The sequence below is a fragment of the Rhopilema esculentum genome, chromosome 15 (genome assembly GCF_057945365.1).
Source record: "Rhopilema esculentum isolate cy_ngs chromosome 15, ASM5794536v1, whole genome shotgun sequence".
In the NCBI taxonomy this organism is placed as follows: Eukaryota; Metazoa; Cnidaria; class Scyphozoa; order Rhizostomeae; family Rhizostomatidae; genus Rhopilema; species Rhopilema esculentum.
Genome location: NC_142829.1, coordinates 753,176 through 766,158, shown reverse-complemented (window position 1 = coordinate 766,158; position 12,983 = coordinate 753,176). Strand labels below are relative to the sequence as shown.

Genomic DNA, 12,983 nt, shown 5'->3' with positions numbered 1-12,983 from the left:
GTTCTTAACATCAAACCACACCCATAGATTACTTGGAATCATTTTTGAAATCCTCAGAGATCTTCACGTGCGGCAAAAATCAGTCAGCTTGCTTTTAGCTTAGAGTATTATGTGTTTATCGTCGATTTGGTTTATTTAAGCTAATGCAGTTGAGTGAGATTTTAAATCCTTTGCATTTTTGAGCGGGAATATGGACTGTCTCAGGTCCGTTTCATCGTTTTGTTTCATTTCGAAATTGATGAATCAAGTGGTACTTTGAAAGCGATTTGGATGACCAGCCCTTTCCCTAAATTTTTAAACAGTATATTGATACCTATATTATTTTATCATAATTGCGATTAAAGTGGGATTTACATGATTAACCATTTGCGATAACAGCTGCCTTACCCACTGTGGTGAAGCAATCAAACAAGACCAAAACCGATCGGACGTTTCTCGAATAACACTTTAAAATTCACTTGCATTGATAATTTTCCTATACAACGCATCTTTAGCAAAGCAGCACTCTCTGATACTGCGAAAATCCAAGGGGCATTTGCCATGCTTCTACCGTATTTAGTTCGCAACTCACATATTTAACAACGTTCGATAAATGTAGGAGAGTATATTTCTATGAATAAGTCAAGGCGTGGAAATTTGAGTAAGCCTGTAACAAGATTGAATGAGACCGATGAAAAAGAAGAAACCATAAACCCAGGATGAAGAATTAACAGTTGATAGAAGACACTGATCAACAATTTATTGCTATCATCAACAACAGAGTTAGGTCTATAAGCATCTTATTCACTAGTCATGCGCTCATGCTTATAGAGGAAAATAAAAAATCTTACCACGATGACGGTTTGTTGTTCCTAAAGGTAAAAAACTTTAAAATTTAATGGAAGGCAAATTTTGTAGATCCCATTCACAGTTTACTCTCTGTATAGCTGAAAAATTGAAGACCTCCAACTCACTAATGTGCTACCACTGATTCTAATAAAACTTTTCTTTACTTTCTTAATCGAGCCATTCAATAAATTTTCCCTTCAACCATTCAAATATATTTAGATTTAGACATTACTTGCTTAATGAAAACTGAATGCTTGTTTTGGCTGTCATTTCCTAGAAAAAGCCGCCATAGGCGACTGGATAATGCAGACCTTTCCTGATGAACAAACATCAATTTGTATTATTAGCAAGATATTTCGGAAGAGCAGGGGTGCAGTAAGGGAAGTCGTTTAGGAGTGCGAAGAAATTTTTTCCGGTGAATATTGAAATCCTATTTTTTCGTACAAATCAAGTTTTGAGAGTATATAGCAAATAAGAAACACCGCAATATGCCGAGAATAAACCACAATAAATACACGTAAATCAGTGAAGGCTAATATTTCGCCCCGGCATATGGGGCTTTATCAGAGCCATTTGAGAGTATTGCTTATATAAATATTATTGTGTAAAAATTGGTAAGGTGAAGTTCAATATCAAGAATTTTATTTCAAAAAGGAAAGTCAAGTGTGTGAAGAACTTATCAGTCGACGTTTCAATCATAATATAACTTGAAATCAAGGCAAAAGCACCCAAGCTAGGATGTTTATATCAGAAGAAGAGGTCAAAACAGAGAACAGACTGAGGTATAGTGAAGACTCAAGGTAGCTTACGTCATCATTGCAGTCTTCACTCACTTAGCTAACTTCGAGCTGTATTTTATTTATCTGGGCAAGGCAGCAAAGAACGCAAGATGGCGGACGGTAACACAGATACGCAGCCTGAGGTAAATGATGGTAAGTTTGCGACCCCTTTAGTTTTTCTCAATCATTTCGTTAGCTTGAGTGTAGCATCTTACAGGGGGAAGTTATGTCTCCAAATTCGGCAAAAATTGGCGATATCCTGCACCCACCGCCACCCTAACGATAAAGACCTTGAATTTGCGAACGCCTCTAAAAGCCTAATGGGGTTATCAATTTTCCGTTGTGCTATCCTAAGTGTTTTAATAATCTGAATAGAGTTCTACATTGCAGATTTCGTATATCTTAGCAATATTTTAGGCATTTGAAAATTATTTACAGCACATCACATCTGCAATTCAGCAGTTCGTTGCTGCGTTCCTATTATATATAGGCCCGCCAAAACTGCACGTCCAATCCTGCGGGAAAGAACTGCATCAAGAAAAGTATTGATATCGCCAAAGTTTAAGTACGTATTGCCAAGAGCAATGAGAAGTTTTAAGGAGGTTTTTGAACAATTAATATGAAGGAGTTTTATCTGATTTGATTTGTCATAACATTTTTTTTCGCACAATATCGAAATGGCGCGATTTTGTTTTCATAAATGAAAGATTAATCCTTTTAAAATGCCATATGTCCTAGCATGTGGAGAGCCTTGTATAAGTTTACCTAAGTCCTACAATGATTGAAAGTTGCAGGTGTTTTTCTCAGTTGCCCAGTTTTCAAATTATCTTGACAGCTTAATAGTTTTCTGTTTGCTTTCGTACCTAGGATATCTATTTCCTAAGAATAAAGTTGAAAGTTTAAACTTAAGTTTTAGAGTTTCTCATCTTTTATCTTTGCTAGACATCACAGGAATGTCAGACCCTCATTTTCACTTGGTTTCATTATATCTAAATTGCATTAACTTCAATTTGTGATTTGTTTTTGAAATTTGTTTATACATTTTATCTACTCTCTAAATTATCAAGATATTTTTATTCTTCCCAATAAGTTATCTTTTGTCAGACTGGGAAGTCTTTAAACTTACACAACAATCAAAGCTATATCCTTATTGGTTAAATTTAGATTATTTGTACATTTAATTTGTGAACCAAACTGAAAACAAGTTTTCAAACTTAGTTTGTTATTCACTTTAAAGATTATTATAATACATACATACATACATACATACATACATACATACATACATACATACATGTCCAATGACTGTATATATATAGAGAGAACCTTGTATTATGTCAATCAGTTTACGGAATTTGCAATGCCAGAAAGATGCTAATATTCACCAACATTTTTCACAACAATGATCTTCAAGTTTTTATTGTTCTGACTAAGACAAACATAGGAGACTGAAAATGCATATTTTGGCAACAAGATGAATGAGAGTTTGCAAGGTGTGCATGTAATACATGATCAATAGAAAAGGCAGGGGCCTGCCCTGCATCCCAACTACCACTCCTTAGCAACAGAGGGAAAGGGTACTGTATGCCCTGTTTCAAAAATGGAATTTTTCAACCTCACTGAATCATGGTGATATCTGAGAATGATGGTGGAAATTGTTGCCTAAATTTGTTGACTAGTCGAATCCCTGTAGACAATTGTATTACACCTTATGAAACTAACACCGTTAATCATAAACAGGTATGAAGACAAGTTATGTAAATTTGAATTATGTGATGGAATAACAGTACCCCTTTCTATGTAAAGTTCTTGGTCTAACAAAATTAACATGGTGTCCTCTCAATGCTGCTTTTGAAATCTAAGAATATATCAGGCATTCTTAAACTACGTCCCGTGGGCCAATTCCGGCCCGCAGCAAGTTTTTATCTGGCCTGCCTCGCGCTTTATCTCAAAAAAATATTTTTGGCTTCCACTTTGAAAACTTTGAATTTGATTAAGTTTTGCTTTTGGACTGCTCTGATATATTTTTTTCCTCTGTAGTAAATGAAGTTCATGCTTATTAGTGTATGTGTATGAAGCAGCGTGTGTGGACTAGGGCGCTGGCTAATTCTTTATTGCCAAGTTCATTTAATTCTTTACTGTGTTTTATTTACTTTTTTACTTTTACATCCTATTTTGGTTTCATTCATTTGTAAAAAGTTGATTATTTGCTGTTATGCTAATTCTAATTCTAAAACTCTGGAAGACCCTTCTTTAAATGTCAACATCAAAATAGATAAAACTATGGAAATGTTAGCTTTTCTCCCGTCAAATTCCATTTTAGATGCAGTTTCTGACGATCCCTAGACTATTATAATCTAAAATTTTCCTTGCCACCAACCATGGTGGGGACCTTTTGAAATACAAGCACATTTTCTAAATCCTGAGTCCCATGGAAACCAACTTTAGTGAATTTGGGGGCTTTAACTTCCTTTGAGTAACTTTTTGACATTGCTCTTCAATGGAGAACAGCATTTCAGAAAGTTCAAAATAAAGGGACTCTACTCCTTATCAATATAGTATAAATAATCTTCATGATCAAACAATGGTGAAATTGAACCCAGTTCAGGGGATTTGGGGGCTTCAACCCCCTTTGAGTAGATTTTGAAAGTGAAGATGAAGATAATGCAGTTATTTGCATTCACCAAATTATTGCATTAATTTCTGCCCTCTTGTTTTTTCCGTTCTGTCCCAACGTGCCCCATGCTGCATAGTCAGAGCTGTACACACTTTGGATTGTATAGATTAGGATGGTTCTAAATTGCTACTCTGACTTTCAAACTTAATTGCAATCATCAGACAACTGTTCAATTTACTGAAAATGTAATAATTACACTATGTTTGTATTTTCAATATTAAAAGCAAACAATTTTATGACAAAGTTTCAATCTGTTGAACTCTGATAGAAAGAACAATTTTGTCAGAATATTTCAACATTACCACTCACTCACTTACAACATTCTCTGATTTAATATATGTCTAGCCTGTTGTAGTATTAGTTAGTATATTCATTAGGATGTAACTGTCACTAGCATCTGGTACTGGCTCTGATTATCTTATAAAAACAGTGATATGCATAAAAGATTTTGCAACATCAGCTTTTCACACATCAAATGACAATACAAGGGTTTGGATTGCCAAATTATGGGTGAATTGGTAAATGCTGGTGAATTGAAACTAATGTTTGCCAAAATATAAGTTTATATTCACAAGTGTTCTTTTCGTTGACATCATCATGGTGCTAAGTTGGAGATTGTGTTTTTGATTTGATGAAATTTCTTGCTACCATCAGAAAAGGTTTCAAACTTAGAGAGATGCTGAAATCCTGTTAGATTTTACATTATATAATCAAGCAAAAAGAGATGGTTATGTATATCAACAAAAATTGAAATAATTTACCTCAAGACTTTATAATGTAAATCTATTTGAACTGATATCTTGATGCTACATTTTGAATTTGCAAGGAAATACAACGCTAGTATCTTTTTATGGAAGAAATTATGACTTATGACTTATGTTTATAATCTACAATAAATATATGGAAAATTGAAGAAGGCTTATGAAAAGCAATGCCATAGGTATGATGCCAGAATAAGTCTTGCTTTATTGAGGTATTGGTTATTTAAAAAATTATCCAAAAACGGAATTTCAAAGACTTATGTGAATCACCATAAAATTGCAAAACTGAATTTTACATGACAAAATATGTCCCCTTCTATATTTCATCTTTCAAATCGAAACTTAAAATTCAACCAGTAATTCCCGCTCTGAGTTTTTCCAGCTGATTTTGATTAGTCAGAAAGTCCCCATTTTTATGTGAAAGAATATGTGCATTTTAGCCAATTACTTTGTATTGAAACTAATCAAAGACTGCTCAATTATTGTCCTAGAATTGTAAGGGGGGGGGGGGGATGTTCTCTCCTTGATTAGTTTACCTATTGAGAGATCTCCTCATTTAAGAATCCCCTTCATACAATTTATTTTGTCCTGTATTTGTATTTATACTATTATGTAGTTTAGTTTAATAATTTCTTTGTATTAATGATATATAAATTGTATGCTGAGAATTTAAAAATATGAAACAGAAAAATGAACTGAACTATATTGATTATCATAGTTATGATTATACTGATGACAAGCATTAGATATATTTTTTAGTTTGTTTCTTTTTTTAGAAATCAAATACAAAAATACAATGCCTTTATATATTCCTCGAAAATTTTTGCTTTTCTTTCAACTTTTTTATTTGTATGTTCTAGAATTGTTGTCCAATAATTTGAAAGTCACGGAAAGCTTAGCACGTGATGATTTTGTTTGAAAAGTTCTAACATCGGATTCGCCCATTCATACCAAGCAAATAAGATTGAAAGGTTTTTTGTATCGAAGACTGAACAAAGCAGCTCTTCTGGAACGACTCTTTTAGCCAAAATCGTTTTATTTCGTCCTTGTTTATATTACTTCATTTCCCGTCGATTGCCGCTAGCGTTTTTTTCTTCAGATTATAGCGTATCCTTTGGTTTTGGTTTAGTTTGATTGGAAGAGGAAGAGAGGGGCTTGAGAGGGGCTGTCACCATACCTGCTGCTATTTGTCATTTTATCGGCTGTTTTGTCGTCTCTCTCTAATAGAACTTTTTGTCCCATATTTGCCGTGTTCTCATTCCAAAGTGAAAAATTTGATTTTTTCTTGTTAATTAAATATGATTTATTGTGATTCCGTCTTCAGTTATGACTGCGAATGTTTTTATGTTTTTAAGGACTGGATTTAATTGTTTACTCCTTTTTGTCAGTTACGCAAGAGCCAAACCAAGAAGACACGCCCAGTCAGAGCGAAGTTAATTCTCCAACTGCGAATCAGGCTGAGCCAGGCACAGAAGAAACAATTTCTGCCGATAAAGGACCTGCCACTGAAGAGGGACAAAGCGAAAAACAGGATCAACAGCTTGAAGCAACTGGGGAAAAGACTGAACCAGTCAAAAGCCCTGAAAAGGAGGGTGAGGGAACTTCGAGCGATAAGGAAACGACGCCCAAGGCACAAAGGACACCCCCATTTGACCGGAAAGCACCGCGCAAGGATGATATCAGTGACGATCAACGAAAGGCGAAGATCGAAGAACTGAGGAAAAAGAAAATTACAGACTACAAGAAGAAAGAGGATGAGAAGCGCAAAGCTGTCTTGGAAAGAAAAAAGAAATTAGAGGAGGCCGAGAAAGCCAAGCAAGAAGCATTATTAAAGAAAATCGCTGGCCCGTCTACTGCTCCCCCGAAGCGACCAGCATCGGCCCCTGCTCGCCGTGCAGCCTCGTTTTCAAGCTTAGCGTATCTTAAAAAAACGCACGCAGTTGCAAAGGAAATCGACATTGATAGTAAAAAGCCGGAAAAAGCGAAGGAAGCCGAAGACAAGGTACCAAAACCATCGATGGACCAGGACAGGAGAAGAACCCTTCCATCTAGGCCTAGGAGTGCAATGGAAAGGAAACGCCCAAACTCGTTTTCGTCGGACAAACCAAAGCCAAGTGTACAGAAAAACGCCACTGAGGCGAGCACTGTGCAGAAAAATGCAACTGCTGCAGTGGGCAGTAGGCCGAGGTCATCATTTGGAACGCGAGCGGAACCAAAAATCCGTCAGTCATTAACAAATCTACCACATCGACCACCCTCAGCATCAGCCAATCGCCATGCAGCCAAACCAGAAGAAAATAAACAAAAGACGGCTACAACGAGACCGCGGCCGATGCCCACGTTGCCAGGGAAACCTCTTGTGCCTCCAAACAAAGAAAAAGAAATGAAGAAAGCCAAGTCTGCTAGTTCAGTTGTACATCATGGAATCCAGGATAAGAACAAAAGACCTTTGTCGTTGGAAAAGCAAGATGGTGAAAAAACTAAAGGAAAAACGGAAGCTGCAAAGCCTGCCGCAAGTAAGCCAAAAGCAGACGCTGCTGACAAACCAAAGACGAGCACAGGAAAGGGAAGAGACCCGGAGAAAAATGAACGTAGACGGTCAAATGAAGGATCGCACGCCAAAGCAGAAGGGCCTAAAAAGCCAGGAATACAAAATGAAGCCGATGCGAAAAGGCTGCTTGCAGAAAAAAGAAGGCAGGTGAAGGAAGAAGCTGAGCGGAAAGCGCTTATAGAGCAGGACAGGCTAGAAGAAGAACGAATTAGGAAAGAGGAAGAGCAGAAAAAGAGAGAAGAGGAATTAAGAAAAGAAGAAGAGCGTCAAAAGATGCATTTGGAAGAGTTGAAGAGGGAAGCGGAAGAACGAGAAAGAAAAGAGCAGGAGGATAAGGAAAGGAAAGAGATGGAAGAAAAGGAGCGAATCGAAGCAGAAAAACGACAGAGACAAGAGGATATTGAAAGACGAGCACAAGAAGAGGTTGAAAGGCGAGCTAAAGAGAGAGAACACAAGCGGCAACAGGAGGAAGCAGATCGTATGGAGCGAAAAAGGGTACGCAAATCAGGTTTAATGGTTTCCGTGAATGTTCATTTTTAAGCTATTTAAACATGTGAGGGCCAGATGCACTCGTTTGAAATTGATTTATTCAGAAATTAGACTGATGATTCAAGCTTACTGCTAATTCCATTTGTGTCTTTGGTAATTGTAAAGACTTTCCTTTAAGAGAATTTCTGTTTTTTCTATATTTTAATACTTCTTATGAGCTTTAATTTAAAGTTGGTTTCATCGTTTTAATTTTTTTGTAAAACAATCTTTTGGTGGTACAAAACTTGTAAATGGCAGACGAAAAGCTCTGAGAGTGTCAGACGAAAAGCTTTAGTTTACTAAATGTTTGCTTTTTTCAAAGCCATTTTTTGTAAAAGTAAAAAGTAAAATTTCAAATAAAAGGAACTTAAAAGTTGTGAGAGGGCTACAAAACGAGCTATTTGTATGGCAACCTGGAGCTGATTTTTGTAAGCCCACTTCTTGTATAAGCCCCCTTCTAAACAGTGTCAATTTCAGGCTTTACGGTAACCAGTTGCGTTTCAAAATGCTGCAAAATCATACTCTAATTTTCTTGGTAGAGAGTGCAAGAAATCCTTGGCTCACGGATCCGAGGCTCTCCAGTGTCAGAAAGGCCGGTTTCGCCAACTCCGTTCGCAACTGGAAGTCCAGAAGAGGCCCCAGGAGAGGTATTCTTGTTTACCTACTTAATACCTCTTGTTGATGTTACATAGCGGTTAGAGCCCCCCCCCCCTCCCCCTTTAACCGGAGTTAATACCCGCGTTGGTACCACCCGGTTACTGCGCAGCACCGGTCCGGCTATTTCATTTTAAACTGGTTTTACCAATTGGGTCATCTTGAGCACTAGTTGTCTTTGCTAGCAGTTCGACCTTAACTCAGTTTATTGCAGTTTTTCCCCACCCGCCCAGCCCCCTTTTCTTTCCTATACTCCGATCTTTTCTACCTACCGTTGTTTTCTGCAGACATCCTTTCGTCTGCGGAACTGATGTATTGGCGGCCTGCCGGAAATTTACTTTTGCCAATCACCGACCGTAAAATTTTGATTAATTCGGTCAGGCAGGCATGGGCCAATACACAAACGCCCAATGCCTGACTCCCCTCGCTCCTTAATTTGGGTCCAGTCCCTCGTACATAGGTTGTATTTATTTAGGTCAGGTGGTCTAGAGGGGATTAAAAGAAAGCGTTGACGCGTCTAAACCTACTTGCGAAAGTGAGATACTTGATGGATGTTAATGTTGCCAAGTCGATCTACCAAATCATGGTACTGCCAGCGTTTACATACCGCGGATTACACCTACTTTGTCTTACAGCTACACAGGGAGATCTCACTACACAAAATGGCAGAGCGAATGGTAAAGTCCAAGGAAATTCGCTCTGTCAGCAGTGCAAATCAGAAGCGAGCCTGCCAATCTGTAAAATCTTGCCTTAATGGAGATGTTATAAAGCCTTTTAAACACTACTTTACTCTCTCCTCACACCAAAAGAACACGCGAAATAACGCATTTAAGATGGTATTACTGCCTGAGATTAAAACAAAATATGGAGAAAAAGTTTCCATTTTACTGGCGGAAAACTGTTTAACATGCTTCCTTTGGAATGCCGCAGCCTTTATTATTGATATTCCAGTAAAGGAGTAATAGGGCAAGGTTGTTCTCTCTTATGCCAAGACGAACCTATGCTTCATCAATTTTTGGATATTGGTCGAAAAAGTGTTTTGTGGATAGCATTTAATTCCAAGGATTTTCCAGGAACCGCTGATGATGGATTGTAAACCCTGTTTTTAAAATTATCGCAGTTGTGGTTACTGTGCTGTTTGATTGTCGGCTGTGCCAGTTAGAATAATAATCTGAAAATGCGAAATCTGTGCTTAGTTTTCTGGATTTTCTGGAAAATGTTTTCAAAGATTTATCATTCATGTCCTAAGTGGAGCTAAAACCTGTATGTCAAGTAAGGCTAAAAGTTACTCTGATTTAAGAAATTTCCTTCCTTTAAATACTTTTTATGAATTTGTTCACTTTCAGAGTTCCCCACCTGTTATTGACTCAGCCAATTCAGCTAGAGATCGAGTACAGAAACTTCTTGAGAAGAACCAACGAAGATCAGGCGACTCGCAAAATGGCTTTGGCGAAGAGGAGAGCCTCGAGGGGGAGGTCGTGAAGCCCGCTGCAGTGTCAGCTAAACCGAGTGTGAATGAGCAAGCGATCTCGAACGAAAACAAGTTTGAGGACGTGGCGTCGCTTACCGAAGCCGACAAGCAAGCTTTAGAGGACGCCAAGGAGGGCGAAGAAAAGGATGAATCAAGCGATGCGACAGTCAATGGATTGGAAAACAACTTTAATAAAGATGCCGCCATTAATAAAAATGTAAATATATCGCAATCTAGCTATTGTGTCTGCCATCGCTTCCTTTTTTATCGATATGCGATTTTTCATTTATAAAAGGTGAAAAAAGTTTATGCAAGTTAATGATGGACGAGTTTCTTTTTTAAGGAGGAAAATCAAAACATGTCATCTTCGATTGAAGAAAAGAAACTCTGGAATGATGCTGAAAATATAATGGCTGAAAACCAAGAGAACCTCATTAATTCATTAGATAAAAACAATTCTAGTAAAAGTGAACAAGACCAAAGCAACGAAGAAAACAGACTGTGGCAGTTGGTCGAGGGACAGTTAGAACTAGAAGAGTGTTTCTAGGCCCAAGGTACCCCCTAGAGTAATTCAATTCTGTTGATGAGTTTTCAATAGTTTCGTAGACACATGTATGGGTATGCACGTGTTGTGGTCAAGTAGACTACCAGAGCCGCGCAGCTGCAAAATTGTAATAGTTCAGCAATAACGAGATGTAGCATGGTAGTTTCGTCATTAATGCTTATGGACGTAGCGCCGGATAGATGTTGCTCCGTTAAGGACTCTATTTCACCGCGTCATCACGAAACCACATTAGTTTCAATATTTCTTGTTTTATGTGATCTAGGAGACGGCAGTCAAGTCACAAGTTAATTACACGTCAGCTCTTTTCCCATTTATCATTCAATGCACCCATATGTATCCTATCATATGTATCCTAAGACCCTTAACCGAGTGCATTTATGAGACACCTTATGATTAAAAGTTACAAACGAGGAAGAAAGGTAGCCACTATGACCTTCCTTTGTACAGCAAAGCTTTGAGGGTTTGAACAGTTCGTTCTTCATGACACTGTGCAGGAACTGACAATTTCAAGACAGACTTATTTTCAGTTCATTAACAGCCCCCCCCTCCATATTTCTGATTTTGATATTCATTTTAAAAATTACTGTGCCTTTTAAACCATTTTGTTGAATCTGCGTATCGTGTTTTTGACATAATTGATTACCGAGTAAGTAAAATTAGGTGAGCGATTTTCAAAGCGTCTTGTTGTAGGATATTTTTGTGATGATGTTATATCATATTGGGGAAAGGAAGATGTGTGCAGCAAATTTCACGACAGTGTTATTCTCATCATGTTTAGGATCATCGGCTCCTCTTTGTTAGGAATTGTTGGACCCTCTGAAGTTAAATCATTGCCTTCTCTCTATCTTGAGTTAGGTCGTCGATTAATTTGTTCCATCAGTTGCCCATTGCAATAGCCCTTGTCGCTTATTGGTTCCCCATTTTTCTAATCAAGAATATTTCTTGGTATTTATCTAGATAGCAGCATGGTTTAAATGACTCGCCATGAATTGAAAAATTGTCTGTAAAATAATCTTGGGTACCCCTTTGTTTCTTGCACCATGATCAGAGAAGGTTTCACCCTAAAATGTGCTTCGCTTTTTCATGTCAATCGCATCATCAGTTCCGTGTCTCTTACTTTTTATATTGTGGCTGTGGTTATGAATCGATAGATGTATCAGTTAACGTTTTTGTAATAGTGTAGATTTGTTCTCTTTGGCCATTCGAAAGGCCATTCTAGCAGCTAAGCCATTAGGATGTGTTTCCACATAGCCTCTAAGGGTAAATACCCAATGCCTACCTTCTATTGTTGCCTCATTGTTGGGTAAGTTGCCATTTGTGTTCAGTTTATATCTCCTACGTTGCGATGTGACATACTGCATTTGTAAAGCCTGCCAAAGTACAATTTTTGTAATCGGTAATTTATTTGCACTTTTTGTCGAATACGTAGCTTCGTTTAACACGAATCTGACGACCAATTCACGGCAGACACCTACTTAGCAAAGACATTAGCCGGAGTGCAAACTCTTCTTCTGCAAACATTAGCCTGAGTGCAAAACTTAAATTGAACGACATATATTTTCATTTCCTTGTAAGCTGTTGTTACCTGGTAAGAGCGATCAGTGAAAATTCTGGTTCTGTCTGACCTTCAACTGACCCCTCTTCCCGTCGCCCCCAGATGCATTCTCTATGAGAATCTCTCTACATGTGTCTTGTTTAAATGTCATAGTTTTGCCATTGATCGTGCTAGCAGCAACGATTTGCAAGTCTGATGAATGCTAGGAAGAAATGAAGAACCCACAAACACGTAGCTTATGTCAGCAGAGAAATTCCCAGTCACAAGATCACTTTAATTCTCATCCTAAACTTGCTTTGCATTTTGAAGAGAATATAGAGCTCACGTGCATCCCCCAGCCCTGTATCATTGTTTATTTGCAAGAGGTAAATGGTAGCGCGAATTTTAATTGAAAATTAGATATTCTGTATTCGCTATCGTGTAGCTGGTTTTTGCTTCCTGTAAGAGTTCTTTTTTATTGTTTTGTTCGTCAAATTCTCAATTAAAGCTTAAATTTGAATGAAGCGACTAAAGCTAAAGGTCTGTTTTTTTCACCCCAAGAAGTACAAAATAATCGCATGTTTACCATTGGTTCAGTTGCGCAGAGTTGGTGCAAATGCGTTTTTCAATGCAAC

General features: G+C 37.7%; 1 protein-coding gene across 1 annotated transcript; it reads left to right on the top strand.

The window, feature by feature from the left end:
* The first annotated feature begins 117 nt into the window (after positions 1-117).
* LOC135685728 (uncharacterized) lies at positions 118-12,887 on the top strand. The gene is made up of 5 exons (XM_065201775.2): positions 118-1,760; positions 6,434-8,091; positions 8,664-8,771; positions 10,125-10,466; positions 10,593-12,887. Exons 1-5 carry the CDS (start codon positions 1,718-1,720, stop codon positions 10,794-10,796), a joined length of 2,355 nt encoding a protein of 784 aa, XP_065057847.1. The 5' UTR covers positions 118-1,717; the 3' UTR covers positions 10,797-12,887.
* The last annotated feature ends 96 nt before the right edge of the window (positions 12,888-12,983 follow it).

What these genes read in the sequence shown, in the direction of transcription:
- LOC135685728 (XM_065201775.2), top strand. Translation starts at nt 1,718, where the DNA reads ATGGCGGACGGTAACACAGATACGCAGCCTGAGGTAAATGATG. An exon ending in CAGAAGAGGCCCCAGGAGAG is followed by an intron (nt 8,772 to 10,124) that starts GTATTCTTGTTT and finishes GTTCACTTTCAG; the next exon opens with AGTTCCCCACCTGTTATTGA. An exon ending in ATGCCGCCATTAATAAAAAT is followed by an intron (nt 10,467 to 10,592) that starts GTAAATATATCG and finishes TTCTTTTTTAAG; the next exon opens with GAGGAAAATCAAAACATGTC.